Source organism: Cucumis melo, chromosome 4, assembly GCF_025177605.1.
Source record: "Cucumis melo cultivar AY chromosome 4, USDA_Cmelo_AY_1.0, whole genome shotgun sequence".
Taxonomy (NCBI): domain Eukaryota; kingdom Viridiplantae; phylum Streptophyta; class Magnoliopsida; order Cucurbitales; family Cucurbitaceae; genus Cucumis; species Cucumis melo.
Window position 1 is genome coordinate 33628407 of NC_066860.1, and position 27464 is coordinate 33655870.

A 27464-nucleotide genomic window follows, 5' to 3' on the forward strand; every position below is an offset into this window, starting at 1 on the left:
AAGATCCATCTTTGGTCCCATCAATAAATATAATTAATGCACACGAAACTTAATTCATGTATCATTTCAAAGTATTGAACAAACGTGTGAATCAAAATATGTCTTCAAATGTATCAATTAGAGATAAACGACAAAAATGTACATTTTATCTAATGTTTGTTGATCAAAGTATCTGTTTTAAAACTTTAAAGATTACTTAAACACAAACTTCAAACTTCCGAGACCAAATATTTTTTTACCTGGAGATAATATTTAGTAAAAATTGATGAACATCACAACTTTAGAGAAATGTAAAACAAAAAAAACAAAATATTAAGAAAATGTTGAAGAGGAAACTTAATTTATACCTAAATTTTGTTAATTGAATCAACCCAAGAACATAAACAACGTATCGATTAAGCCTATCAGTGTAGATATTTGTTAGTAATTGATCATTGTTTTCAGTTAATTCCATTTAAAATTAACTCAATGTTATGTTTTCAACACTTTAATAAAATAGCAAGAATTTCTTGTATGTATTAAAAAATAAAAAGAAAAGATGAAAAATTGGTTATTAAAATTGTTCATTAATTAGTAAAAGCTACTGCTGTGTATTTTATTCAACATTTTCTTTATATATTTTGATTTTATTATTGACATCCGAAACAAAATATAATTATGCAAACTAGAAAAGCTAAAAAGATATGTCTGCCAATGTCTTCAAGCCTCTTTTGGTAATTTCTTCTTTAAGGAAGATGATGTCACCCGACTTTATCTGAATGGCCTGGATTGATCTGATCATGAGACTACTGTTGATTCTCCGAGATAGGATGCATCCGGGAACTTACTTTCGGCTTCCCCACCATCAATTGCCCAAGCATTCTATCTCGTTAATTTTGTTGGTCGCGGTAAGAATTTCTGTCTGAAAACAATCGTCGCTAACTGCGCTGGCCTGCGGTTGGTTACACCGCTTCAGTCACCTGTCATCTCCATCACCTCCCCTTCAATTGGAGATTACTCAAATCAACGATTACATTGATATACTAAATTGGAAGACAAATAATAATACCTTTGCAAAAATACTAGCGAAGCATACACACATAAAATGATATCGGTCCTTTTATCTATCAAACCACATTCAAATGAAAAATTACATAAAAATTCAAATGCAAATGTTTGGAGTAATACTCTACAACATTATTGATTGTCATCGATCTCCCATGGTTGGATCCATAATCCTATAACTATTAAATTAAAAATACACCCAAATTAAAATTGCAAATAAACGTTGCACTTTTGTAATTCTCAATTGACACCGTCGAGGTCAAGCCCACCATGCACGCTGCTTATCGACGATATGTTAGAGCTCTGATTTCTGTTGTGCGTTTAAACCTATGAATTGGCATAGAAACAACATTTATGAACATCATAAGGTGATTGAAGTAGTGAGAATTAAGCAAAAAAAAAAAAAAAACTTATAATTGATATTAAGAAATTTGTGTTTGCATAAAGTATACCATAAAGCGCTTCTTGTAAAGTTCAACAATCGCGGTAGGGTCATATTTTGTTTGCTTGTAAGCATCAATCTTGTCGAATTCCTGCAACGGTATGCTAATCGTTAAATGACATGTTATATCTTAATATTTTTATGAATCGAATACAAATTTTAAATACTTTTTTCCATTTTACATTAGTATTCTAATTTTTTTTCAGATCGTGCACATTTGAGAGTTTATTTGGGAATATGTTTGTTCGGTCCCTCAAGTGTTTATAAATACTCATGAGAAAAATTTGAAATCGTGCGAATAAATTACTCATTAATACAATGATATCATGCTCAACACATGTGGCTTAGAATACATATGTAAATATAAATACGTTTATTTTTATTAGACATTTTATGATATGGAGCTATAGTTGTAACTTGGAATTACTAGAATGAAACTATGAACCCGATATAAAACAAAGACGAAAGAATTGTGCAAAAATTAAAAGAAAAATACTTGGGTGTCATTTAATTTGCACATATTTTGTTTACAACCCAATATTTGATAATCAATCTTAGTTTATCATATGACAAACTCCTTTTTTCCTAATTTTGATGTTTTTTGTATTATGTGATTAGAGTTTGTTGAAAGCAAATCGGAATACTAAAATAATTAACAAGAACAAATACTTATCTAAAAAAGAATTAACTTATTCGGAAGGTACAACTAATTAACACGATCGAGTTTTGATTATTACCTCAATCCATGTAGCTAGATGAGGCCTTCCTTCTGTGATATCATACTTGAAAACCTCGTTTAAAAATACATGAAATCTTTCGATAAATGTAATATATGCAATGTCCACCTAAACAAACAAAAGAGACTCAGTTATAAATGGTTTATATATCTTGTAGTACCTCACCTTGAATTTCCAACGTTAGTATGGAAAATATCATTTCAAACAAACTCGACAAGTATAAAAACAACAAAAAAGAGTAAACTTACCCCACTGAATTGGCCTAAAAGGAATGGTCCATCATCAAATTTTTGCAGAGCATTCTTCAAGTAATCAAACTGAGGACCTAATATTAAAGAAAGAAAACTCATTATAATCAGCAATTGTTTCTAACCATGAAAAAAAGAACTTGAGAAAGAGAGAAATGGAGGTCATTTGCCTGCTTCCTTTGCTGGGTCACCCTTAAATGAAGGGTACACTGCCCCAGTGAATGTATCGGTATAAGCTATCAACGCTTCACCAAATTGTCTTTTAGCAGCATCCTATCATTTCAAATATGTTATATATGTTTAAATCACTCTTAAACATATTTGAATGTGTATAGAAATTTTTGGTATGTAATTAAACTCACATCTGGGAAAAGAGAAGGGCCTTCAAAGTTGCTATCTATGTATTTGATCAAATCAAGGCTTTCTCCAATAACTTTCCCATTGTGTTCCAACGCTGGCACCTGAAATCAAGAAGGAATTAATTCTCATTTTTAGTTCTCAAATTAACATGTAACCCAGAGCAGTATTGTTTCCCACCAGGAAACTACTTATATATATTAAGCACGTTAATGTCGTTCTATTTGGGTCTCCAAGTTTTTTGTCAATTGTTTTTGGATAAATGGCGTTTAGGATTGACTCTTCCAAATGGTGGAGATTGATCAGAAGGGTTGGATAGTACAAAATTATAAAAATACAGGACAATTTAAAACACTTTCTACAATATCACGTCCACACTCCATTAAGCATCAACACATGTTAAAGTAAACAACTAACAATAATATTAAAAAAAAAACAAAAATATGTACAATACAAAACCCTACCTTGTTTGTAGGGTTCACTTTTTCCTTATACCAAGCAGGCCTGTTCTGAAGGTTTAGAGGCACTAATTTAATTTTATCTTGTAATCCCTGAAAAAACATAGAAATAATTCAGAAGTTTGCAAATAAAAACTGTTGGAAATATTAATGAAGAAGTGAAAGAGATGAATTAAGGACCTTGTAATTTCTTGTGATCCAAGCTCGTTGTGCAAATGGGCAATAGTAAGCCATATATAACCTTCATAAACAAAGCCCCCAATTGCAGATTTTAGGCTTATACAATTTCAATCAAACGCACAAACGAATTAGCTAATTTGCATAGAAACCCACTTTTGGGTCGTCCCAACCAACCTTTCTCTCATTCTAAACTTTTTTGTCGTAGTGTCTAATTCAGACAACTACAAAGTATATATGATCACTCATCTCTTGTACTTGAAAAGAAGCTAAGAAAGAAAAGAAAATTAAGTACAGTGGTAAACGAAATTACCTGGTGGTTCCGTCGAAGAGCGGAGGTTGTTCGGCGTCGGCTTCCAATGACGGGGGACGAACTTCAGGTACGACAGTTTTTCTGTACGACAGTAAGGAAATCAAACAGAAACAACAACTAATTAATTAAAAAACAAATCGTCCAAATAAGAGAACAACACACTCATAATTTTTAGTGATGAACATGATAAACGATAAACTTGTTTTTGCGTCATTAGCGAAATACTCACGCAGTAGCCATTTAATTTCTTCAGGCCTCAACTCTACGGCGGTTTCTGGGGACTGGTGACGATGAAATGGCAGGCGAGAGCCGCGTTTATTTAGGCCATCGTCGGAGCAAAGTCCAAAATGTGGACTTCGCAAGCAGTGACGTGGGCGTCAGGTGGCGGCTGAGTTGGGCGTAATTATAATTAAAAAGATGTTCAAGAGACCAACTTCCAGCAAAAGTGTTGAACTTTACTTTTCAATTATTATTTTCTCTAATTCTTTGCTTTCATAATCTTTACTTGATTCTGTGTTACGTCGTTCATTACATAATTTCTTTTGGGTTAAATATATAAAATATCAAAGATTAAATATCCAACCAAAATATAGAAAAAATATCATAATTAGATCGCAATAAAAAAAGATAAATTAGCAAAAGATAATTTATCCAATAATATATTATGATATTCTTTATCTAAAACAACTATAAAATAAACATTTCATCACCTCTTAAAGAAAAAGAAAAACCCTTTCATATGACTTGAAATCAATTTAATATATTAATTTTAGGTTGATTTTCTAACCAAAACAAAAAATATTTACCTAACAAAAAAACCAAAGTTTGTATTTTATAGATTTGTCATTGATATTCTGAACGATTGGTCAGTCTTTTGTTTACAATTTATTCATCTTATTTCTTCTTCTTCTCTTCCATATTTTTAAATGATTTATTCTTATTTTTAAATCTTATATTTTATAACGGCAATATTATTTGAAGCTACCTCATCTTCCTCATTCAAGAACATCAAAATGGTTTGAATATTATTTTGTACAAAAGATCGTGTAACAAGATCATTTTGTTTTAGCATAAGATCGTGTAAATTTGGTACAATATCATTTCGTGGTTGGTATATCATGATTGTTTAAGAGAAGACTATTCACATGTAACCAATTAATCCCGTATTGACTGATGGTTTTTTTTTTAAGGATTTGTTATAAGACCTCTCATTTTTATTGCGTTTTTATAGTATTAAAATTGATTTTTCTAACGTTGAGTTAACGCCGTTATCATATCTGAAAATGAAAAACGCCGTTATTTCTCTGCCGCGCAATACAAACCGCCAAAAAGAAAAGTAACGAACCGCCAAAAAGGATCACAAACCGCTAAACCGGTCAGCGTTGAGAAATATAAAGATAACCCAAACGAAAAGAAAACCGCTACTGCATCGAAAAGCTCACCCTCTTTATATCATCGATTCTAAATTTCGCGCAGGTCTCGATCTTCCTTCTCCAATGGCGACCGATTTCAAAGAAGAACTGAGCGAAAACACTCTTCCAGGACCGAAGCAAACCCTACCGCTAGATTTTGGAATCACAGCCGCTGGTAATGGCCATGTAGATCAACACCAAAATCGCCATTCTTCCGCTACAAAGGAAGGTATTGAATCTCAAAGTTCCGCCGTGGGGAGAATACCGGAGTCTCATGCTTCTGTTTTTGATATCTTTAAGAAGATCCGTCGGGCGGAGCGATTTGGGATCCCCGTACGTTTATCAGAGGCAGAAAAGCGATTTTCTCGAGCTGAGAGGTGATTTTGCGGTTTTATGGCATTGTTTCCTTTTTCGTATGAATTTGTTGTGTGTTCGTATGTCTAGGATTCGAGGAATGGGACAAGCGTAGAGTTTGTTTTAAATTTGATGCCGTTTCATGGATCGATAATGAATTTTTCAACTGATTAGTGCATTTATTCAAGAACAAGATATTCTGTATTCTCGTTTTTCAATGTGAATGCAGACGATAGTTTTGAACTTCTTCTTGTTTCATCCTCTTTTCTTTATTCTTCTTTGTCGTGCCTGAAATTTTAGAGTGGCATTTCGGTTATGAACCGGGAACTTTGCAGGTTCGGGATTGATTCAGTGTGTGGACCGGATGAAATGGCCAAAGCAGAGGAGCTGAAGAGAAAGGCAAGAGCAGAGAGGTTTTTCTATCTGATTTATGGTATCGCGTTAGAGAAAATTGTATAATTATTTCTTCCTCAGTTCGATTATCTTTTCTGTTTTTCAGATTTGAGCTCTTAACTCTGTCTATGGCTACTGATGAAGAAGCAAAGAAGAAAGCTCGGCTTGCCAGATTTGCCCCGTATTTATAGAATTCCCCTTTGGTTAAACAACAACGCAAAATCAACAATTCTTATGCACAGCCAAACTATTATTCATTTGATTGACCAATTGAACGAGCCGACCTTGTCTCAGATACCCCCTTAGTTATTCGTATCCTGGTCAGTTTAAGGATGCGGAAATTATTTGTATGAACTCTATAGAATTGAACTCCATTAGCCGGAGGTGAAGTTTTAATTTCTAGAACTGCACCCTCTTATGGGTACTTTCATTCAATTTTCTACATGCCCATTTTTGTTTTCAAAATAAAATTATCTATACTACTATAATCATCGTTCTTTTAGTGCTCAAGAAAGTCCTTCGAGTTTGATCCAAGTAAATGGCAAGGGAGATGTTCTTGTTGGTTCCTTTTTAGTAGGTTTAGCGACTTGTTTGGTGAGGACTCTCAATGCTCAATCGTTATGCAGTCTATAGCTTACAGTTTCACATTCTGTTTTCTGAAAGTACCACGGTTTTATGGAAGGCAGAACAATGGCCTAAAAGAAGTTTTTCCATCTGTTTCATCCATTGATGATCAATATACTTCTGATTTCCACCTTATCTTACAGATCTTATTCAACTTTATTAACACGGGAGAGGTTATCTAATTGCTTCTTTTATCCTTTGCAGGTCTCACTTAATCTTCATGGGTCTTCATGATTTAGTTTTTTCTCCACATTTTGCACACTGAATTCCTGATGCATAGCGTTATTGCTGTCACCCAGGTGCCTTTTCTTGAGTCGTTGGATAAGATGTGATGGCATGAAGCTCTTAGCCATTCTTTTCTACAGCCCAAGTGTTTTCTTTTTTGTTTCTATTACTTTTGAGGATCTGTAAGAGGAAAAAAAAATTTGTTGATTGACACGGGCGATGGATTGATTTCAGAATCTTCCTTCATTTTGATAACACATTTAAATCACCTTTAGTTTTTTCCCTATCCCCTTAGCAACTGCCCACATCATTTTTCTGCTCTGATAGTTGTAGTTCAAAAGGTAGCAAATGGCAGGGGTCTTTGGTCTTAATCATTATAGAGAATGGCAGATGGAGCTCAGAAGCATTTAGGATTTGCTTCAAAAGCCTTGAGACTGCTTTCACTCTGTTTGACTTGCCCATATCTTTTTCAGTAATCACTAATAAGGGGAGTTGGGAAATCTTCAGTAGCCTGTCAGATGAGGTAACCCCCCCCCCCCCCCCACACACACACACACAAAAAGAAGAAAAAACTCCATTTGACCATCCTACAGTGGCATCAGCCATGTTTTATGCCTACTAATCTACATACAACAACTGACAAAACGAGAATATTCTACGCTGAAGGTGATGGTAAAGAACTGGACAATGTTGACATTTCTGATAGAATAACAAGATTTACAAAGATGAAGGACGTTGTTTCATTTTGTTACATTAAGAAACAATTTACGAACTTTGTACATTTACATCCTGTCATCTTCTATTTTACTTGCTACTAGAAGATCTTACAAATTGATAGATCTTTCTAAGAAGCCTGAAGTTTCTAGTTTTGTTTGTGAAGAAATTGAAAAAGGTATAAAGACATTAACAAAGTTTACCAGCTAGGAGTTTGCCGACGAGGGGAGACCTTCTCCTCCCTTGATTGACAAGGAGCAAGGGGAGGGCCTAATATTGATCAAATGAGGATCTAAGAACACAACTACAACAGAAATGTCATCGTGGAAATGTCTTCTCACACCTCTATCTATCTTTTTCAGGTCTGAATATCTCATCTCTCTTTTTTTAGCTGCTTCTCGAAGTGCAGCCTTGACAAGTCTCCTTGCTATTCCCTGCAGTTGTCACCAAGTGGAACCATTAATTCAAGAAAATTTCGGTCACAAGTAGGAAAGTAGGTTGTCGTCAATTCAATGTCATGTCATCGATCAACAAGATGGATTCTTACATTTCGAGCATAGCTGTTGACGATGTCAACAGCCTTCTGGTTGCTAAGGTGCTCCCATAGACCATCAGAAGCAAATATGAGATATTGATCATCTGGGCGGAGTTTGTGTACTAGTATTGACGGTTCTGCACTGAGGATTGGTTTGTAAAATGGCTCAGGCAGTTGAAATTTAGGCGGGAGAGGTGGTCTGTTGAACTTTGCTTTTTTCAAATATGCATCACCAATGGATCTTGAAACCTGCAGAAGGTAAGCTATTGAAGATTCAGAACTCTAGAGGCTTTTTAGATTGCTTCACTTAACAATTAACATCTACACCTCAAATTTCGAAAAAGTTTCCGGGACATTTACCTGTATGAGACCTTTAACACGCCAAACATTGTGTTTTAGAATCACAATCTGGGGATCTTCTGGATGAACCATCCGAAGTTCATCTCTCACAGACTCTATGCTTGCGTTGTGTTCTGTGGACAATTGAATGGCAATCACTTCTCTGGTGGCTCTCTCAGTTCTCCCAAGCACTACTCGTGAATCGCCTGCATTTGCAATATATAGTTGTCCATTGCATATGATCCCTACCAAACAACATGATCCAGCAGATGCAATCTTTGGTTCATTAAGCCACTGTTTCTGGACAAGAGAGAGAAACCCTTCTTCTGTTGCTGCAAAAGCCTTCCTGATAACATTTTCTGATATGTCTTGGTGTAAAGATGCATATCCTGCAGTTGGAAACACCACAAAAGAAACATCAAAAGCAGCTCGTGAGGACGTAAACTTCCTGCAAATTTTAAGACCCAGAAAAACCAATAAACAAAAATCAGACTGTACAATGTTTACAATGAAGATGAAAACCAACTTTTGAGATTGCTGAAGAGATTGTCGTTGACAAACCGTGAAGCTTCAGTTCCGCCATGGCCGTCATAGACTCCAACAAAGGTTCCCAGCGGACCTGGATTGGTCATACTCAATGCCCCAGATTCAAGCTGGCTTTGATCTTCCACCACATTATTAGCTTGGATTACTGCCATGGAGAATTGTCCATAAACATGGTGCCCCAGATCCTTAGACCACAACAATCCATCAACTCGTCCGTTTGAATCACCATCATCATGAGGCTTCCAGCAGGGTTTAACCATTTTTTTTCTTTCTAAAAGGCCAATCACTGGACACAAAATTACAGGAGTTTCTGATTCATATGTATCATCCAAATGAGCCGGCAATCAAAAAATTCATCATCCCAGATCAAGAACACGACCTAGACCCACTCTCAGCTCCAGGTTCTGTTTATACTCAACACTTACAATCTCTATTCCTGAAACTACATCGACATCCCCCCCAATATATCCAGACACCATTAATATGAACAAAAGAAGAAAATTCAGATAAAGACCAGACAGGTATGGGCTAAAATAACTGCAAAATGTCCCTTTGAGACAAGAAAGCAACAGTCTTAATACAAGTTCAGAGAATATGGAGGTGATGCTGGTCCTGTGTACCTTGAATCTGGGATTTATGGGTTTGGCCTTTGCTTCTGTGCCATCTTCCAGGAACAGACTGAGCTGTAAAAGCACATAACGGTTAAGAAAGTGGCAGCGTTTGGTCTCAGATCAAAAGAGGAGAGCCAGCCGATTGAATCACTCCCTCAGGGTTTTTGGAAGCTTTTCCACAGAGGATCCACCAGGTTAGTTTCTCTTTCTCTCTTTCTTTCTTTCTCTGTTTTTCTTTTTTTTTTTTTTTTTCCTTATGCGATCTAGCATGGGGATAATAAAAACACACTAAACAAACTACAAATCTGACATTGCTGTCCCTCCCCAATCCCCAATCCTCAATCTCCCTCCTTTTTACTTGTTCTCTTCTCTCTGCCCTTTTTCTTTCTTTCTTTTTTCCCCTTTTCTTTTTTCTTTATTTTTATAGACAAGTGGTGGGCTTTTTTATGGGTTTGGGGCCTTTGGCCACTTCATGTCTGCACTCCAATTATAAAAAGCTCCAACTGAAATTTATGAGCAAAACCCACCATTTCTAATCACCTTATTATCATCAACCATAACCCACCATTTCAGGCAAATTTTCCTAATCTTAAATCAGGAAAAAGAAACCCTCTTTTTTTCTTTTCTACACTGTTACATTTCCGATCTTCAATTGGGATTTCATTCCTTGTAAATCCAGCAATCTATTTTTTCTAGGTAGAGTTTTGAAGTGAGATTCAGCATTGGTTTCTTCCTTAATCCTTCCACCTCTTCTCCTTTAGCATGGTAGAGAGAGATAAGACATGATTAATGAGCTAAACTAAGCCTTCTTAATTAGCAAAATAAAAGGAATTGATTAAGTGAACTTTTTGGTTCAATAAATAAAAAAGATCGAATAAAACTACAAAAAAATTTCTAAAAACTGTATCTCCATTTACAAAGCAACAATAAAGTGGTTGTGAAATTAAATCTGAAATGGAATTGCATAGCTGTCAGCATGGCCAAGCAATTATGAAAGAGAGAGAGAAAGAGAAAATAAGTTAAAAGGGAAAAGGATAAGAGTGGGGAATTATATTCTGTCAAATACAAAGCTCATAATTTGTCAATCAAAAGTCATACTACAGATTCCAGTGTCGTTATCATACTACTTATAAATTTTAGATCTTATAAATTTATAAACTTCCTTTAATTACAATTTTTTTAGCAATTAGTTGTCCAAAAAAATCTTTCAAAATAATCCTTAATTTTTTCTTCATTCTTATTCGTACTTTTTCTATAAAAAAAAAAAAAAAAAAAAAAGTTCTATTGTCCAATTAACAAAATCTAACACACATCGATATATTCTTTCTTTCATGTTTCATGTAGCCTTTGTTTTTTATTCCAAGTGGTGAATTGTCGAAAAAAAATAAGGTTGAAGCTGAAATTTTATTAGAATAGAGTCCAAATTAGTCCAGACATTTTGAGACTAATTGTTCTTAACTATTTTTCTAAAAAAGGAAACATTGTTTTTGTAACGATTAACAAAAAAGAATGGAAAATTGCAATGAAAAAAAGAAAAACCCTTCAGTGTGGTAGTACTTTGGTGATTATGCTCTTAACCTTTCCATGGTAAAAATTAAGCTTTCAATTATAAGTGTTAAAAGACCTTCAAAACTTGTATAATTTTGTAAAAGTTGTATCGATGGTATATGTATTAGAGCTCAGTTTTTGTTATTCGAAAGTTTAATTTTTACCACAAGTTTGAGGACCAAATTTAAACACCAATTAGTTGATTTTTGCAAATGGTCCAAAAAATAAAAATAGAACACACAGTGGCCACTTTTGGGGAAAAAAATCTTGATTTCAGCTCAATCAAAAAGTCTTCAGTGCAGCCAATAAGAACTTTTGGTATAGTTAGAGTTCCCTGTTATTTATTTTAGGATTTCTCTCAATCGTACTTGTAAGTTGTTAACCGACATAAAGCGGTCCTTTAACACTAATTTTTCAATATTAATGAGTGCATTTCCTCTTTATTCATAGTATTTTTTTTCTCTCTCTCCTCTGTTCTTTATTTTTCTTATTATTAAAGATTAAGAAAAGTTCTTTCATCCCCCAAATTCTAAGAACTTTACATAAATTTGATATTACCTTTTTCAGGTGGCCTAATTCTTCCATAACTTTTATGCTAACTAGCTAAGTATATGCCTTATAAGTTAATTATTAGTCACCTATAACACTTATCTAAACTAAAATTGAAAAAAGAAATCAAACAGCAGAGACTACAGCATATGTCTAGCCTTTCTAAATATAATGCCAAACGGATATTATGAAATTTTTAAATATAATCAACTAAAAAATTCTCATCAAACCCACGAAAATGAAAAGTTTGTCTTAACATATTATGAAATGGAAAATTTTACCATCGGAATTTGGAAAAGTAAAGCCATAGCAGTTTCAACCAAAAGGATGGGAAATTATTGGCTCTAAGGGAAATCCTCTTTTTCTTTTTAATCTTTTCTTGTAAAGGATAAAAGAGAACACATTGCCTTAGCATTTATTTGGAAAGTTCCTGAATTATATATGTGTGTGTATATATATGTATTGTATAATATAAATATATTTCTTTTGAAGTGATGTGAACACTACACCAACCAAAATGAGTGGTACATGCACAAGACCCTGTTTCTGAGATCAACTGATAGATGTTCCCTAGCATAATGTCTGGATCTGATTGATCATATTGTCCTGTTAGACCCCCCTCCTCCTCCATTTTTTTCTATATATGTAAAGTTTTTTTCTTATACACGTGTTCGCTTTCGGTAGGGTAAAAGAGTCATCTTTCGGTATTGGAAAGGGTCATCTTTTATACACATTATCTGATCCGAATTTAGATGAAATATGTTGAGGAGATCAAAAGGTTTTACTTTACTAATAGTCTTGATTTGGTCTAGAAGAGAATTGCATTCATTAGCTATAACATGAAGATTGGTTTCATTGAAGTTAAAGGTATTAAGAGATCGAACTTGGCTCGATTATGATAAGTTATGCTAGTTAATTGCATTCTTTAACAATTATTACAAATTTATTGTTGTTATTGAATGATAATCTAAATAGCTTTTAAGCAAATTAGAATGCTGTGTTTATCAATTTTTATAAGGTGTAATTAAAATATGAAGTCCGTCATTGTATTTTAGTCTCATTTGATCATTATAGTTCTAAGTTTAGTCTATATACTTTTAATAGATGTTAAAGTTAAGTTTCTAGCAAAGAGTGAAAAATGGTTTGATATTGATATTAAAGATTAATTGACATCTTTTACTAATACACATAAAACATAACAAAGCATCATCTATTAACCTCAAATGAATATCAATAGTAATAACTATAACTTTGTTTACCTATGAAAAATTGTTTAAAATAGCAAATTTAACAAAAATATTTACTAATCAAGTATAGTAATTTTTTTTTACTTGATTTTTTTTTTCTTTTAGTGGTTTTATTGATGAAGTTTTACCTATTGTTTATTTTATTGGTATATGCATAAAAAATTTATCTTTGGTCCCTAGTTTAAAGGCACCTTTTGGAAGGGAAAAAAAATAAATTGTTTCTATTAGCCCTCGTTTTATATAATTTTTAGATGGATTTAATTATAAAATTTAATAGAGAAAGTGCGATCTTAAAAGAATTATAATTAAACATTTTAACTTTGATATAGCAGTCTTGATTTAAATTAATATAAATGTGTTACAAATAAGATGGTGTGAGACTGAGGCATGATGATTTTGCTTTCCATGTCTCAAAGGGAAGCTTGGTTTTTTTTTAAGGCAATATGGGATGTTTCACCCTCTTTTTCAAAAAGCCTCAAAGGCATAAAAAAGTTTCTTTTAAAATAATAATAAATAAAAACAATTATGAGTTTGAATTGACTCCAAAGCTCTCTTCTTCCATAGTTGTTTGGTGGATGTTTTGCTTTGAGCTCACAAGTAGTCATGTTGGTGCCCTCTCTCCTCTTTGCAATGCCTTTCACATCCCACTTTGAACCTTCTATACATATAAAACCAATAGTCCAAAAAAAGGAATATTAAAGTATTAAGGATTCTAATAAAACTTGATTTACTATCACTAGACATGCCGCAAGGTTTGGTTTGTCAAAATAATTAATTAAATTAAGTCCCTAAATTCTTTTATTGCTTTTAGCTTTCCTCCAACTTTGTCTCTTTATGGGATCGTTCGACTGAACGTTCATGAAAAATTGATTGTTTCATGCATGTGTCTTGGTTGTAGTAGAGATTTAATAGAAACATACTCTCGTGAGTCACTTTTTTTTCTTCATGTTGTTGATAGGACCAGATCTAATTAACTGGTTATATCGATTCCAATCAAATATGATCATAGTTTTAAGTTTAAACGTTGTAATGCGATCAATTTAGGAAGAGAGAAGGTTGTGAAACTCTACCAAGAAGCCAAGGTTACTTGCCAACTCTTAGCTATTTGTTAGAAGGGAATGAATGTTTGTTTAATAGGTTACGTTTATCCTTTATCAAAATAAATACAAAATAAAAAATGTATGATTTTATTAGATACCTTACATCTTAGACACACGTACATCGAATCATTTACAAAATATATAAAAGTATAGATAATAAAATAAAAATATAAAACAAACAAAGGTTGAGAAATTACGACTTAATTATTTATTCTTTTTTTATATATTAGTAGACAAAGAAACATCTATGTTAAAATATCACATTTTGATCCCTATATGTACGTTAAAATACCTATTTCACTTGTCTCTATACCTTAAAATATTCAAACTTTTTCTAATCATTTTAATAAACCTTAAATAATTTCCTATCGTGAGCCGTTATTTCTTTGTCCAAATTTATTTAATAATAATATTTTTCACATTAAAAAAAAAGAAGAAGAGAAAAATATGAATATATTTTTAAAGTTTATAGATCTAGAGGAATGACTAATAGATATTTTCTAGAAAATAATGAACTAATAGTAGAGAACAAGACCGATGAAAAATACAAATATTAAAAAGGGATAGTTGCAAATATAGCAATTATATTCAAAATAATGAAGTATATAACAACATTTTTAAAAAATTGCAAATATAGCAAAATCTATAAAAATCTATCAATGATAAGAATATATCACAGATAGATCATGTAACAAATGTTTGTCTATCTATCGCTGATAAACCATAAGAGTCTATCAATGATAGAAGTCTATCACCGATAGATTTTGCTATATTTGCAAATTTTTTAAAATATTGATACATACTTAATAATTATTCTAAAAATTGCTACCTATTGTAATTACCGTATTAAAAAAGTACTTAAACCAAGATCTGATGGGCTTTGTCTGATGGGCCTTTCTATAAGGCCCATTCCCTTTCTTTCACACACATTTGAGTTCAAACTGGGCTGACTTCAATCATGTGTTCACAAATTTTCATTGAGCTTTGAATTCTCCCACGGGCGCGCTTCAGATCATTAAGAACTTCAATGATCCTTTCACTGATCACCGGCTTCAACTGCTCGCCGGTTTCTGATTTTTCCGGCGAGTCCACTGCAGCGATTGCAAGTGAATCGTCGACGGAATCAAATTCCTTTCCACAACTTCCGGTCTTCGTTTTTGAAGGTTCGTCGGAGTAAATTTTAGAAGCAGAGATGTTCGAGGCTGTAGAACCACGAGCATTTGGATTCTCTTCTTCCGAATGAGAAATTTCATTAATGCCCTTGGAGTTTCTTGGGAGAGGCGGAACTTCGATTAGGGTTTTCGGTTCATCTTCGTTGCAAATTTCCGACGAAATTGAAGCCTCTGAGTTCACCATCGTGGAAGAAAGGTTAAGTGATTCGAGCTTTTTCTTTAGTAATTGAAGCTTCTTTTCTGCTCTTGCTTTCATTTGAATCTGCTTTGTGATCTGCTTCTCTAATTCTGATGACTGCAACATGTTCGATAAAATGCTTGAAAGAAACACAATAGGGAAAATGGACGAAGTCCAATTTAAAACCTAAAGACAATTAGGGTAAGAATGAGGAGAGTTTTAGCATTGGTAATATACCCTTTTGTCCATGACCTCTGCCTCCTCTTTGGCAAGTAATGATGCGTGCCTCTCTGCTAGTAATCTCCTTCTTAGGCACTCCATTGTTTTAGAAACTTCACCACCTTCCACCATTTTGTTGCCACTGTCACACAAAACCGACGTCAAAATTTAGAAAGAGAGATAGATAGAACAGACCCATATCCAAGAGTGAAAGAGAGAGAGAGAGAGAGAGAGAAAGAGAGAGCGAGAGAGACCTCCATTTGATGTCCATCTTGGTATAGGGTGACATTTTCTTGGCGTTTGCACAATTGTCTGGATTACAATACAAATAGTCAGAAAAAGTGGAAAGATTAACTCTTTTAACAATTTTTTTTTTTTTTTTTTGGTAAGGAACTTTTTGGAAAAACTGTCTTCTTCAGATGCTGGAAATACTTTGCAAAAGTGGCAGCAGTTTGGTAATTATAATTCTGACCCAATTCATCCACCTCCATGTTTAAACCTTCTCGTTTATTAACATCTATTTATTGCTCTTTAAATATCAAACCCAACTCAACCTAGAATTTCAATCATAGACATTCATTCTTTCAATAATACCAGAAGGCAATGATGTATTAAATACTCTTCGTTGGCGTTGGCTCCTGTTTTTGGCCACAGCTTGGATTGAAAGGGAATTCGAGCTCAAATTGGACCAGAAAAGCAGTTAGCATCCATTTCATTTACCTGACCTTGGATAATAGAGAAATTTGAAATATAAAATATGATTGGATGTATTATAGAGTGATAGTTTAAGTCTGCTAGGTTAGGTCAGCAGGAGTTCAACTTTTTTTTTTTTTTAATGATTTGGAATTTGATTTCGTAGGATGACATGAATTTTGAAATATGAATCCCTATCCAAGCAAAAGAAAAACTAAAGATTGGCAAATAATTAGCTTATGGGATAAGGCTTAAGTCGAGAATGGTGGCGGCCCATTTGGCTCATTGTGGGGCTTTAACTTTAGGAGAGACCTTGAGCCTGCAAGGTGTGGGGAAGGGTCTGGAGAGGTTGGTTATCCAAAATTATGTTATAATTAGCGACACCCGCAGATTTAGGGAGCTTGAGAGATCCCTCAACTTTATGCTCGATCTATATTATAATATAACAGGTACCATTTTTTATATTTTAAGCCTCTAAGTCAACAAAAATTTTACACTTATTAGTGAACTTGATAAAGGAACTTAAGCATATTAAAGGTTTTTAATCGAATCCTAAGGTTAAAGGAGTTTTAAAGGTTGCTTCAAAGTTGGATAAGCAGTTCCTATTTCAGTTACAAAATTAAAATGAACTTTGTTGAACTAGGTATGCTGAGATCTACTTGGTACTTACAAGTCTATCAAACTATTTTCCAAACCCGATACTCTAGTGCTCAACTGGAGTTATTTTACCATTTTTCAGTTGATCCATTTCTTGGCGTCAACGAAAATAGTAGACAAACAAGGACTTGGAATATAGTTAAAAGTTTATCATAATACTTTGAACTTTAAGATCTACCAATTGGTTTAAAAAGAAAGAAGAAGAAAAAAAGCTTGGAATTGAATGCTTTAGTGCTCTGGTGGAGCTACTCTACTTCTGGCTGTGGCTGCTTATGGGAAGCGATGCCCTCTTCAATCAGCTACTTTAATAAAAGAGGAATTTTCGTGTCCTCAAAAGGCAAAATTGTTGCCTTAAGGGAGAAAATTGTTGATATTGAGGAAGGCTTGAAATAATTATACAAAAGGAACGAACGAAATATTGGAAAAGAAGATGATTATAGAACTTGGTTTTTTAAATTGTTAATTTGACTAAACAATTATTAATCTTTTATCAATAACTTGGTGGATAAGATATGTTATATCCTTGCATATATGTTATATCCTTGCATTGGTGTTGAAACTTTGTTTTACCAAGGAGGATTTGTTTTATAATATGTAGATTATAATAGTCAGTAGGTTACAATAGTCTGTGTTTGGGTGTAGACATTATAATTTGAGTTATTATAATCTGTGTTTGGGACGAAAAGAGTTATAGTTTTAGGTTATATCATGTTTATTTTTCTTCACTATTATTTTTTGATATATATATTAGTTACATGAAATTGCTATTTTTTGAAAACATAGTTTGAATTGTACATTTCACTAATTTATATAAACTAGTTCATTGTTGGTAGGGAGGTACGTCTTCTACAATTTTATATTATATAATATTTTTATAAAAATTGATTTAATTAAATCTTGTTAACTATGTTGTTTAATTAATAAATTTAACTAAACTAAAAATGTATTTAGAATCACTTAGAATTTTTTTTCAAAAATTGATTTTTATTTAAACAATTTCTTAAAATCGAAACGCACATTGTTTTAGAATTTGTTTTTAATTTGTATATATAAGTTTCGTTTGTTTGTTATATATTTTAAAAATATTTTTATTAAAAGTTTTAAAAATTGATTGGTGTCGACGGTCACTGGAGTTGGTTGTCAGAAATTTGCCAATAGTCAACGAATGTGGTAATTGGAGATTGATCAATGACAAAGATTAGCCTAAACTCTAAATATATTTTTATTAAAAAATTTCAATGTTGATCGGTGGCGACGGTCGTTGGAGTTGATTGTCAGAAGTCCGTTGGTGAGTCACTGTAGGTGGTGATCATAGAGTGGCCGATGACATCGGGTTGGGTCACCGGGTTGATTTTTTTATTTTTCTTGATAATTTAGATCAGTTTTTCATTTTTTTTTTTTTCTTTTCTACTAAAGTGAAGAAAATATTGCAAATGACCTAAACACATTACATCAAGTCAATGGGGGGTTTTTGAAGAGCCCTCTGTAAGAGTATACTAAGGTTGTTTTCTTCAATAAACCCTTTTATTAGAAAAAAAAAAAAAGGATTTTGGCTGTGGAATTCGACGTGTCGGAAAGTCGGGGTGGGCCCAGAGTACGTTAGGTTCACCGACATTCTGTAATATTTTAATTTTACAATCCTTGGATTCGACTTTTCATTATAATTATAATATGGCTTTTTCTTTTTCTTTTTCTTTTTTATTTTACTGCCCACTGGCAAAACAAAACGATCTATGTCGACCTACACATGAGGTTTTTGTCTCTCCACTCCTAGAGGATTTGATGGATTGCTTCATCTTGAAGTTAGATCTCAGAATTACAAAGAATCCTCCTCCATGAATTTCATTTCAATTTGGAACCCACAATTTTGATTTTTCATTTCAAAACTAACCCCCTAATATGTAAAAACAAAAAATATACCTGTACGGTACAATATCCATAAAATTTCAAATCTCTCTTCAACTTTATTTTATAAATATTACTTCAACTAATTTTAACTAAACTTATATAGTGAGTGGACCTTGGAACCTCCACTTCCCTATCAACTTATTAACTCAAAATGTCACTAAAACTATCAACTAATTTTAACATATATAGCTTTCAGTTGCATCTTTTTGTAAGACAACACATTTAGAGGTCTTTTCTGACCAGCTAAAGATGGCAATCATTATCATATTAATTTCCACCCAGCCATTCAATTAGAACGCAGTTGGAATATATCAGATATTGTTGTGTATTAGAACCCCATTGAAATATATTAGTAATTATAATAGTTTATGTTTGTAAATAAATTAATAGAAAATAGTAAATATTATAACAAATGATAAAAAAAATAACGAATGTAAAATAATAAAAAAATGTAACAAATAATAAATAATATATCAAATGATATACTTTATTATACTTTATTTCTTAACAAAACCATTTTTATAATTCCATGATCGAACTTTTCTCACAATTTGACACACACTTGATCAGTAAGAAGATTGAGGTGCAAGATAAGATAACATTATTCATCTATAAAAGCCAATTACACAATTCTAGTATTCTGTATAAAAAAAAAACAAAAACAAAAAACGATTAAGTGGATAAATAATTTACACATAACATAAATATAATTTATTCACAAAAAAAAAAAAAAAAAAAAAAAAGAACCTATCCTCAATTCCTAAAAAAAATCATAAAAATACAAAGATTCATTTGAATCTTCATAAGGTGAACCACACGTGTCTTTATCGAAAGCCCATCTTCCCCCCTCCCTCCCTTCATATCCAATAACGACTCATTAGTTAGGTCATATACCTCATACACCTCCAAGTTTCCTCCGCACGTGTAAGTTCATCTCACGTGTTAATCCTATATCCTCTCCATCCGGTTCTATGATAAGTTCATGATACCACTCAATTTTGGTCATTCATCTCCATCAGATGTACACATGGTGGATCCCACCTTGAAGAGGATCTCCCATAGCCGTTGGATCTCTCCGAAAACGTCATCGGTGGGAAGCTGAAACCTACAACAAGGACACGTGTTTCTCTTCCTAAGCCATGGCAAAATACATAGCCAATGGAATAAGTGGTCACAAGGCAATTTACACGCGTCTCTCCCTTCTCCCATCTCCTCTTTACATATCACACATTCCACCGTCCCACCGCCACCGCCCACCGCTACTGACGGTAGCTCCACCACCGCCATAGGTGACGCCGCCACCTCTCTCCGGACCTTCCCTCCGCAACTACCAACAAACCCCACGAATTTCCAACACCTCACCACCGTGTCAATGTACGGAATCAAAGCCCCTCCACCGCCGGTGGCGAGTCCGGAGATCGTCAAGAGGGATTCGGAGTAGATTCTACAAAGGGTCGCTCGCCATTTGGTGATTGGAGTTCGGAGGGCGGCTGGATTGTGTTGCCGGACCTCGCAGAGAAGGAGGAGGAGGACGGCAGCGTCGAGGTCTTGAGGGGAGATGGCAGCGGTGGAAGGGTGGTAGGGGAGGAGCTTGGACGGTGACTGGAAAGGGCGGGAGAGGCGGCGGAGGGCGGAGAGGAGGAATCGGGCGAGGAGGAGAGATTTGTGGGAGAGGGAGAGGGAATTGAGGTGACGGAGAGTGAGGGAGAAGAGGGTTGGGGAAGAGAGAATGAAGGTGAGGCGGCGGCGGTGTTGGTGAACCTCGGAGAAAATGGAGTGGGAGAGATCGGTGAGACGCGGCGGAGAGAGGGTGGCGAGGGCGGCCATAATCACTGAGGGAGGTTCTAATTCTTCCATTATGGGATCCCGTGAGCGTATTGCTCATTCACTTTAGAGGAAGAGAATTGAAGCTTTTTATGTGGATCCCAATATACCCCCCCAAGGCCCAAAGGCATATTAGGCTGAAATATTAATAATATTATCTTACTAATGGATCTTATTATTAAAAGGAATAAATGGAGAAAAATCTACAATTAATTGTTTTTCCTATTTAATTCTTAAATTTGATTTCTTTTTATGTGCGAGTGAGTGATAAAGACTTATATCTAGACTTTTTTGGAACTTAATTTGTGGTCCATGGTTAACCTTGCTAAGATTTATCTAAGGACTGGTTGTTTTGTCGTTGAGCTCAATGTTTTCAATATGCTTTCAATTGTAGATCTAACAATGAATTTAAGAATTTCTTTGACCAAACAGTGAGTGAAGTTAATACAACTCACTCACTCCTAAAAATGCCCTTAACATTTTATGGGTGAAAACGTAGCACAACTAAATATAAACTAAATATACCCTTAGCTGCTAAGGATGGGAATTTAAGTTCTTTTCTAAGGATGGGAATTTAAGTTCTTTTCTATCAGAATTTTTTCACTTGCTCAAAGAATCAATAGACCACACTTCAAGTCTTTCTTAATGATTTAAAAAGAAATATTGATTTTAAAGGAATGAAAGAACATTAAATTAATATGGATGAAAAGTCAATTATAGAATATGAAGTTATACATAAATCTAAAGAGAACAAAACAATATCTGATTGACACCGATGGAGGAATAGGTTATGAGATTGAGAATCAAGTTTACCCAAACTCATGCCATTTAAAAGATTAAACCTACACCATAGACTCGAGAGTTACAAGTAGAATATCAACATAAATAAAAGGCAAATCTATAATACGCACTTAAAACTCTAATGTTTTTTCATTAAATTGATACCATGGGTCAAAATTAAGCATACTTGAAGCAAAACAAACAATTGCGGGCTACACAAAACATAACTAACCTTTTTAATGATAAGAGGACCTGCTGATTTCTTTTCATAAAAAATCCTTAGAATTTACCTTCAATTTGTACCTGAATATCAAATAAAACGTGAATAAATTGTTCTCCATCGTTACGTCTTGTAGTAGAGACCGCACTAAATAAATACAAATTCTCATGGTAAGGATTGATATGTATAGAAGGGAGAAGGAAAGTATCGATATACAATGTGTGTGTAGTATGTGACACTTATAATTGACCTGTGTTTGTCATCAATAGATATACAGCATTCTGTTGATGAAATATTGACGTGTCAATGTTTATGTTATGTTTACATTAGTGGCATTCTGTTGTTTTTTTTAACGTTTTATGGATTTTTCTATGAAATAACGTAAATACTATCCACTTTTCATCTCAATGTCAAAACCACATGAGCATGGAAACATCGACATGTCGATAGAAATTTAATAGCTATAATAATAACTAAAATTATTTATTTAGCTAAAAGAAATGGCCAAATCCATGCTATAGTTCATCCCTTTCATTTCCATAAGCAGATAGCCATTGCCTTTTTTCTGTAAAACGCAACAAAACAAGCAGAAAAGTGTAAAGTGAAGGGTGGCCCATCCATGGCTCTTCCTTTTGTCCCCTCCAACCTAACACTCTTTCGTCAAAGCCGGTGGAATTCCACAAGACCCAACCCACATGTGTTCTCTCTCTCTCTCTCTCTCTCTGCACCAATCGTGGCCCCCTGTCTGTAACCTTTTTCTTTCCAATTTCCCACCTTAGCCTTGTGTCATGGGCAATTTATATATATATATAGCAAATTGCTTAGTCCCACATGGTTAACAAATCATTGCTCCTTCCCATGTGTCCTAAAGTTAGGCTTCATATTACTCCATTATGTTTGGCTCCAATCAAATTTGGTTGCTACAGAATTAGTAGGGTGTGAAAGCTTGTTTACTACCTTGAAAGGTTGAGCCTAAATAATCTCTTTTGTCCTTTGATTGAAATTTGCATCTCTCAATAAGGAATGTAATTAAGGATATTATTATGGAATATTAGTAATTGGTTTGGAAAGTAGTTAGGGAGATTGGTTATGAAATAGAGAGAAAGAAGGGATGAATTTAGACATTATTTTGGTGGGTGAATTAAGGGAGGGTGCAAGTACCGGTACTTGCATATATTGTAATTTCTTCATTGAAATTGCAATATAGTTATCTTTGGTGTTTTACTAAATTTTTTTTGGATTTGGGAGGCTATCCAAATGCATGTTTAGGCAGGTTTTTTTAGTTCAACAATACGGGAGACATTGAGTTATTGAGTTATGCTCCTCTTTGCTACTAGTAGTTCAATCAATTTATATACATGTTGTGACAAAAAGAAATGAAATGAAACACATATAAGCTAAATGTTAAATAGCATCAAGACAAAAATAATGAGTCACAAGCAATGAAGTTTGTATCGTGGAAATTGAAGACGGTATATATATATATATATATATATATATATATATATATATATATATATATAGATATATCCACACAAGTTCCAAGATATCTATATTCCATTATATTTATCATATAAAAACTAATAAAGTAAAGGATATAGTGAACAGACTACTTTATAATATGGAATATTATTGTCTGTTATACTTGGCTAAATCACTACTTCATAGTTAAGCATTCGTGGCAGTAGTGTGAAAGAATTAAATATAGGATGAAGTTTCCTTTCAATACCTGCAAGCTGCTGCTTGAAGGATGTTGAGCGGTCTCAGTTGGGAATGGGATTCACCAATCTCATCATCACGGTAAGTGGGACAGAGATTTTCTTAACTGAAGGCATAATGATTGAGATATCTGAAGCAAGCAACGCAGTGGCCAATTGCGAGCGATCAAGTCAAGGCTCACAAAATAGGCACTCTGTTAAGATCTCAAACAGTTAGCTGAACTTTACCTAAAAGGGTAGAAAGAAAAGCACAAAATAGAGCCCAGTCATCATTCTTACTTTTGAAAGTGAGAAGTGTCACCCACCTCCGTTGAAAGAAATACTAAAGTGCATTCCAAAATCATCTTACAAATATACAGAGCATAAAGTGTTGCTTTTGTCGGGATTATCGAATATTATATGCAATGAGCATTGATCTGGGATTTCAGCATACCTCATTCCTCGCTGACCCGAAGTGAAAGATAAAATGATCAGTTATTAAATAAATAATATTTTAAAAAGGAGCAGTTTTTAAACTGCTACTTCATGAGATTTTGTTGACCGCCTTTGATGTGGGTTGATTTAGAACACGCAGAAGAGACGATTGAAAAATCACTCTTTCTGTTTTTTTCACTCAAAAGGCAGAAAGGGTAAATTTTTCTTTTTTCAATTGTCTCTTCTGCGTGATCTAAATCAATCCACAGGCGGTTAACAAAACCTCCCGAGGTGGCAATTTAAAAACTGACTTAAATTATTAATTAATTTAATATTTAATCATTTTATCTATCACAAAGTTAACGAAGCCTACAAGCTGCAGTGTTTTCTAGCTCTCAACATATGCATCTCCATCAAGCTATGAAGAAACCAGATAGCTGCAGCTAGGGATAGTTAATTGCCAGTATAAAGAACAACTGTGGCCAATGAAGAAACCAGATTGCTGCAGCTAGGTAGGTAACACATGGTTCCCGAATGGCATGGTGAGATGGAATCACAAGTCAACAACATTTCAAGGAATAACAAATGCTAGGATTTCTTGTCAAAATGTCACAAGTCTACAACAAGACCTCTAAATGAAGTGGTTCATCTTTGAGGAACGCAACTGTTCTTCACATGTTTTCTGGTTTTCTATTCCGTGCTTCCTTAGATGATCACAGGCCATGCACTAACCACTGCCACAATCGACATCTATCTCATGTTGCAGAATGATTCCTTCTTCTTTAACCAACCGAAGTAATCCTTCCAACATTCCATAAACCTCTGGATCCTCTCACTTGAAGTGCCCTCTAGCAAAAACTCTGCAACCCTCCCCTTGTTTCTATCCAGCTATTTCCCGGGATCTTCTTCAATCTAACTTCCTTCATCAAATCCCTAATTGTGTCGGCCTCTTTCCACCTTCCAGATTGTGAATATAAGTTAGCCATTATGACGTAGTTACCAGTATTTCCAGGCTCAATCTCAAAGAGACGATCAAAAACATACTTTCCAAGCTCAACATCACCAGCAACAGAAGCCCCATTGAGCAGAGCACCCCAAACCTTTGCATTGGGTTCCAATGGCATTTTAGAAATAAATTCAACAGCATCAGAGAGCTTTCCTGCTCGACTAAGGACTCCTACCATGCAAGCATAATGCTCAACTAGTGGTTGAATCCCATACTCTGGTAACAAGATATTAAATATCTTCCAGGCTTCATCTAACTCTCCTGAATGGGCACAGGCAGCCAATACTGATGTAAAGGTTACCTGGTCAGGCTGAATCCCATATGTCAGCATCTCATAGAAAAGACTAAGAGCCACATTGGCATCTCCATGTACAGCATATGCTGAGATTATTGATGTCCAAGCTATAAGACTCCTACCTTTTAATTGATCAAAAACTTGTCGAGCCCCTTGGAGGTAACCACACTTAGCATAAGAATCAATGATGGCAGTAGCAACAAAAATATTCCCATCGTAAGTGTTTCTAATGGCATAACCATGAATTTCTTTCCCACCTTTAAGGGTTGAAAAATGTGAGAAAATGGGAAGAATGCTCGCAAGTGTCACAGTATTTGGTCTGCAACCATGTGACTGCATTGCTCGAAATATATCTAGAGCTCCATCTTGCCGGTTGTTCTGAACCAGACCGGAAATAACAGCATTCCATGTTGGCAACCTTGGCCTTTCCAGTTCTCGAAAAAGATCCATTGCTTGGTTAACAAAACCATGAACCATGTAGCCTGATATCATGGAGCAATAGGTGATCCCATCCTTCTCCGGCATTTCTTCAAACAGCTCCCGAGCATAATCCAAGCTACCACACTTCGCATATAATCCAATAACAGCATTCCATAGTGAAACATCCATTTTAATCTGGCTTTCATTAACAAATCTGTGAACCTCCATTCCAAAAATTAGATCGTTGGACTGAGCACAAGCTTGCAAAACACTGACTGCGGTTAATGCATTAGGCTTCACCTCCAGTGAACTCGACATCACTCTAAATAGCTCCTTGCACTTCTCATAGGATCCACCCTGAGAATACCCAGCCAACATCGCATTCCAAGACACTATATCTCTCTCAGGCATTCTATCAAACATAATTCTCGCTAAAACCAGCTCATCACACCTCGAGTAAAAAGTAATCAAAGCATTGACAACAAAAATATCAGACTCGAGCTCCCGTCGAAGAATGAAACAATGAACTTCCTTAGCCAAAACCGAATTAGAAAACAAAGACGCCAACGCTTTCAAAACACAAGTAACCGTAAACCTATCAGGCTTCACATCCGTCGAATTTAAGTTAACCAAAGACAAAAACAGCTTCAGCAGATCAGTGTGCATATTGTGAAGAGTGTAGCTGATAAACAAAGCATTCCAAGAGAAAATGTTTTTGCGAGGAATTTTACCAAACACATTGTAGGCATCTCGAAGGCTACCGGATTTTGAGTAGAAGCTGATGAGTTTCGATCCGAGGAAGTTATCGGGAGCTACGGATGATAGAACAAGACGAGCGTGAAGCTGCTTACCGACGCGGAAGAAGAGGTGGTCAGTGCAGTGCTGGATAAGGCGACCGTAAGCACCGTAGTTCATCCGTCGGTGCGGTGTAACTCCTGCAGAGCTAATGGAAGAAAAGACGCCGGCGGGAACTGAGGTTTGAAGGCTTTGGGCTTAGCAGTCGTCCTCGTTCATTTGTTAGCCCATTTAGCTCGCTCGAGTGTTTATATATGTGCTCTATTTTTTTCAACATAATATTTTTATAACTAATAATACAATGTCTACCAACATTGTTTTTCATTGTTAGTTTTCTAATATGTCCAAATAAACTAAATATTTATAAACATCCTTCATAAAATTATTATTTCCCCTAAAGATTGTCTAAAATTATACTAATCACTTTTTGCTATATTAAATAATATTTAAAAATATTTTTAATTAATTACCTAATACACAATTACATAAGGTTCGTTTCGCTATAATTTTTACTATTTTACTTTCGTTATTTTTCATTTTTTTTAATTTATTGTATTGTTTAACTGTTTTCTATATAAAACTAAAAAATTATTTAATAACCTTTTATAAAATTATTTATGTGAAGTTTGAGATTTATTCAGGTTTTAATTAAAAGTTCAAGTTAATATATTTTCAATAAACTTTTTGTTTTAATAAATATTAAGCGGGATTTATAAGGTTATAAATCAAACTTCTAAAATGTTGATGAGCATCTCAATTTAGAATCTTAATTAAAATTTTGTTCATGCATCAATTTTAATCGTTGATATTATCAATACGATATTTGAAAAAGTTTAGGTATGTGCAAGAATTGATGGTCTAAATTAACACACTTATGTCAAATTATAAGTTTAATTTGAAACAGTTATACTTCTCACTCAAAATATTTCAAACATAGTGTAAAGATCGTGTTTTAATTGACTCACTTACATAAATTAAAAATTTAGCCGGATACAAATAATCAACACTATCACTTAACAGCACAATCTTTTCATAGAGGTGGGAGGTTTAAATTGTATTTCTTTTATCTCAAAGTTCTCAGATGAAAAATGTAATCCTAATTTGATTTTTTTTATAATAAATTTATTTTTTTATTCTTATTTAGCTACTATCGTTTAAGATTAGTAATTTAAATAAATAAATATGTCTATAG

The 27464-nt window shown here is 34.2% G+C and overlaps 5 protein-coding genes and 1 long non-coding RNA gene across 11 annotated transcripts; 2 read left to right on the top strand and 4 right to left on the bottom strand.

Annotated features, from left to right (window-relative positions):
* Nucleotides 1-1072: 1072 nt before the first annotated feature.
* LOC103486434 (glutathione S-transferase L3-like) lies at nt 1073-4227 on the bottom strand. Its single transcript, XM_008444389.3, has 10 exons — nt 4006-4227; nt 3777-3857; nt 3467-3527; nt 3293-3379; nt 2834-2932; nt 2642-2744; nt 2472-2548; nt 2224-2331; nt 1497-1577; nt 1073-1371 (listed from the first exon to the last, which is right to left on the bottom strand). Exons 1-10 carry the CDS (start codon nt 4014-4016, stop codon nt 1366-1368), a joined length of 714 nt encoding a protein of 237 aa, XP_008442611.2. The 5' UTR covers nt 4017-4227; the 3' UTR covers nt 1073-1365.
* A 960-nt stretch (nt 4228-5187) lies between these two features.
* On the top strand, nt 5188-12505 carry LOC103486433 (protein MODIFIER OF SNC1 11-like). 5 transcript variants are annotated; one of them, XR_007820454.1, is made up of 6 exons: nt 5189-5565; nt 5878-5955; nt 6042-6319; nt 6764-7860; nt 7939-9723; nt 12119-12505. XR_007820454.1 is itself a non-coding variant. In XM_008444387.3 (3 exons), the coding sequence occupies exons 1-3, from the start codon at nt 5273-5275 to the stop codon at nt 6124-6126; spliced, it is 456 nt and encodes a 151-aa protein (XP_008442609.1). In that variant the 5' UTR covers nt 5188-5272; the 3' UTR covers nt 6127-7070. The 5 variants fall into 5 exon arrangements, 2 of the variants coding, with proteins under 2 accessions (XP_008442609.1, XP_008442610.1); XR_537092.3 differs by having other exon boundaries at nt 6042-6255; XR_007820453.1 differs by lacking the exon at nt 12119-12505 and having other exon boundaries at nt 5188-5565; nt 6042-7860; nt 7939-8291; nt 8433-11520.
* Nucleotides 12506-14540: 2035 nt separating this feature from the next.
* On the bottom strand, nt 14541-15910 carry LOC103486426 (golgin candidate 5). Its single transcript, XM_008444382.3, has 3 exons — nt 15797-15910; nt 15561-15684; nt 14541-15440 (listed from the first exon to the last, which is right to left on the bottom strand). The coding sequence occupies exons 1-3, from the start codon at nt 15829-15831 to the stop codon at nt 14910-14912; spliced, it is 690 nt and encodes a 229-aa protein (XP_008442604.3). The 5' UTR covers nt 15832-15910; the 3' UTR covers nt 14541-14909.
* Nucleotides 15856-16697, top strand: LOC103486427 (uncharacterized). Its single transcript, XR_537089.3, has 2 exons — nt 15856-15997; nt 16140-16697. It is a non-coding gene; the product is annotated as an uncharacterized LOC103486427 (long non-coding RNA).
* A 2681-nt stretch (nt 16698-19378) lies between these two features.
* LOC127143773 (E3 ubiquitin-protein ligase SGR9, amyloplastic) lies at nt 19379-21148 on the bottom strand. Its single transcript, XM_051084203.1, has one exon. The coding sequence runs from the start codon at nt 20655-20657 to the stop codon at nt 19803-19805; it is 855 nt and encodes a 284-aa protein (XP_050940160.1). The 5' UTR covers nt 20658-21148; the 3' UTR covers nt 19379-19802.
* A 254-nt stretch (nt 21149-21402) lies between these two features.
* LOC103486430 (pentatricopeptide repeat-containing protein At2g37310) lies at nt 21403-26545 on the bottom strand. 2 transcript variants are annotated; one of them, XM_051084202.1, is made up of 4 exons: nt 23776-26545; nt 23622-23686; nt 23354-23536; nt 21403-21707 (listed from the first exon to the last, which is right to left on the bottom strand). In XM_051084202.1, exon 1 carries the CDS (start codon nt 26390-26392, stop codon nt 24605-24607), a length of 1788 nt encoding a protein of 595 aa, XP_050940159.1. In that variant the 5' UTR covers nt 26393-26545; the 3' UTR covers nt 21403-21707; nt 23354-23536; nt 23622-23686; nt 23776-24604. The 2 variants fall into 2 exon arrangements, with proteins under 2 accessions (XP_050940159.1, XP_016899723.2); XM_017044234.2 differs by having other exon boundaries at nt 23622-26545.
* Nucleotides 26546-27464: the final 919 nt, after the last annotated feature.

Coding starts and splice junctions, on each gene's coding strand:
- LOC103486434 (XM_008444389.3), bottom strand. Junction 3,380..3,466: donor GGATCACAAGAAATTACAAG/GTCCTTAATTCA, acceptor ATGTTTTTTCAG/GGATTACAAGATAAAATTAA. Junction 2,332..2,471: donor TTTTAGGCCAATTCAGTGGG/GTAAGTTTACTC, acceptor TTGTTTGTTTAG/GTGGACATTGCATATATTAC.
- LOC103486433 (XM_008444387.3), top strand. CDS start 5,273: ATGGCGACCGATTTCAAAGAAGAACTGAGCGAAAACACTCTTCCAGGA. Junction 5,566..5,877: donor CGATTTTCTCGAGCTGAGAG/GTGATTTTGCGG, acceptor GGAACTTTGCAG/GTTCGGGATTGATTCAGTGT. Junction 5,956..6,041: donor AGAAAGGCAAGAGCAGAGAG/GTTTTTCTATCT, acceptor TCTGTTTTTCAG/ATTTGAGCTCTTAACTCTGT.
- LOC103486426 (XM_008444382.3), bottom strand. CDS start 15,831: ATGTCACCCTATACCAAGATGGACATCAAATGGAG. Junction 15,685..15,796: donor AAGATGGACATCAAATGGAG/GTCTCTCTCGCT, acceptor TTTGTGTGACAG/TGGCAACAAAATGGTGGAAG. Junction 15,441..15,560: donor CAGAGGTCATGGACAAAAGG/GTATATTACCAA, acceptor AACATGTTGCAG/TCATCAGAATTAGAGAAGCA.
- LOC127143773 (XM_051084203.1), bottom strand. CDS start 20,657: ATGGAAGAATTAGAACCTCCCTCAGTGATTATGGCCGCCCTCGCCACC.
- LOC103486430 (XM_051084202.1), bottom strand. CDS start 26,392: ATGAACTACGGTGCTTACGGTCGCCTTATCCAGCACTGCACTGACCAC.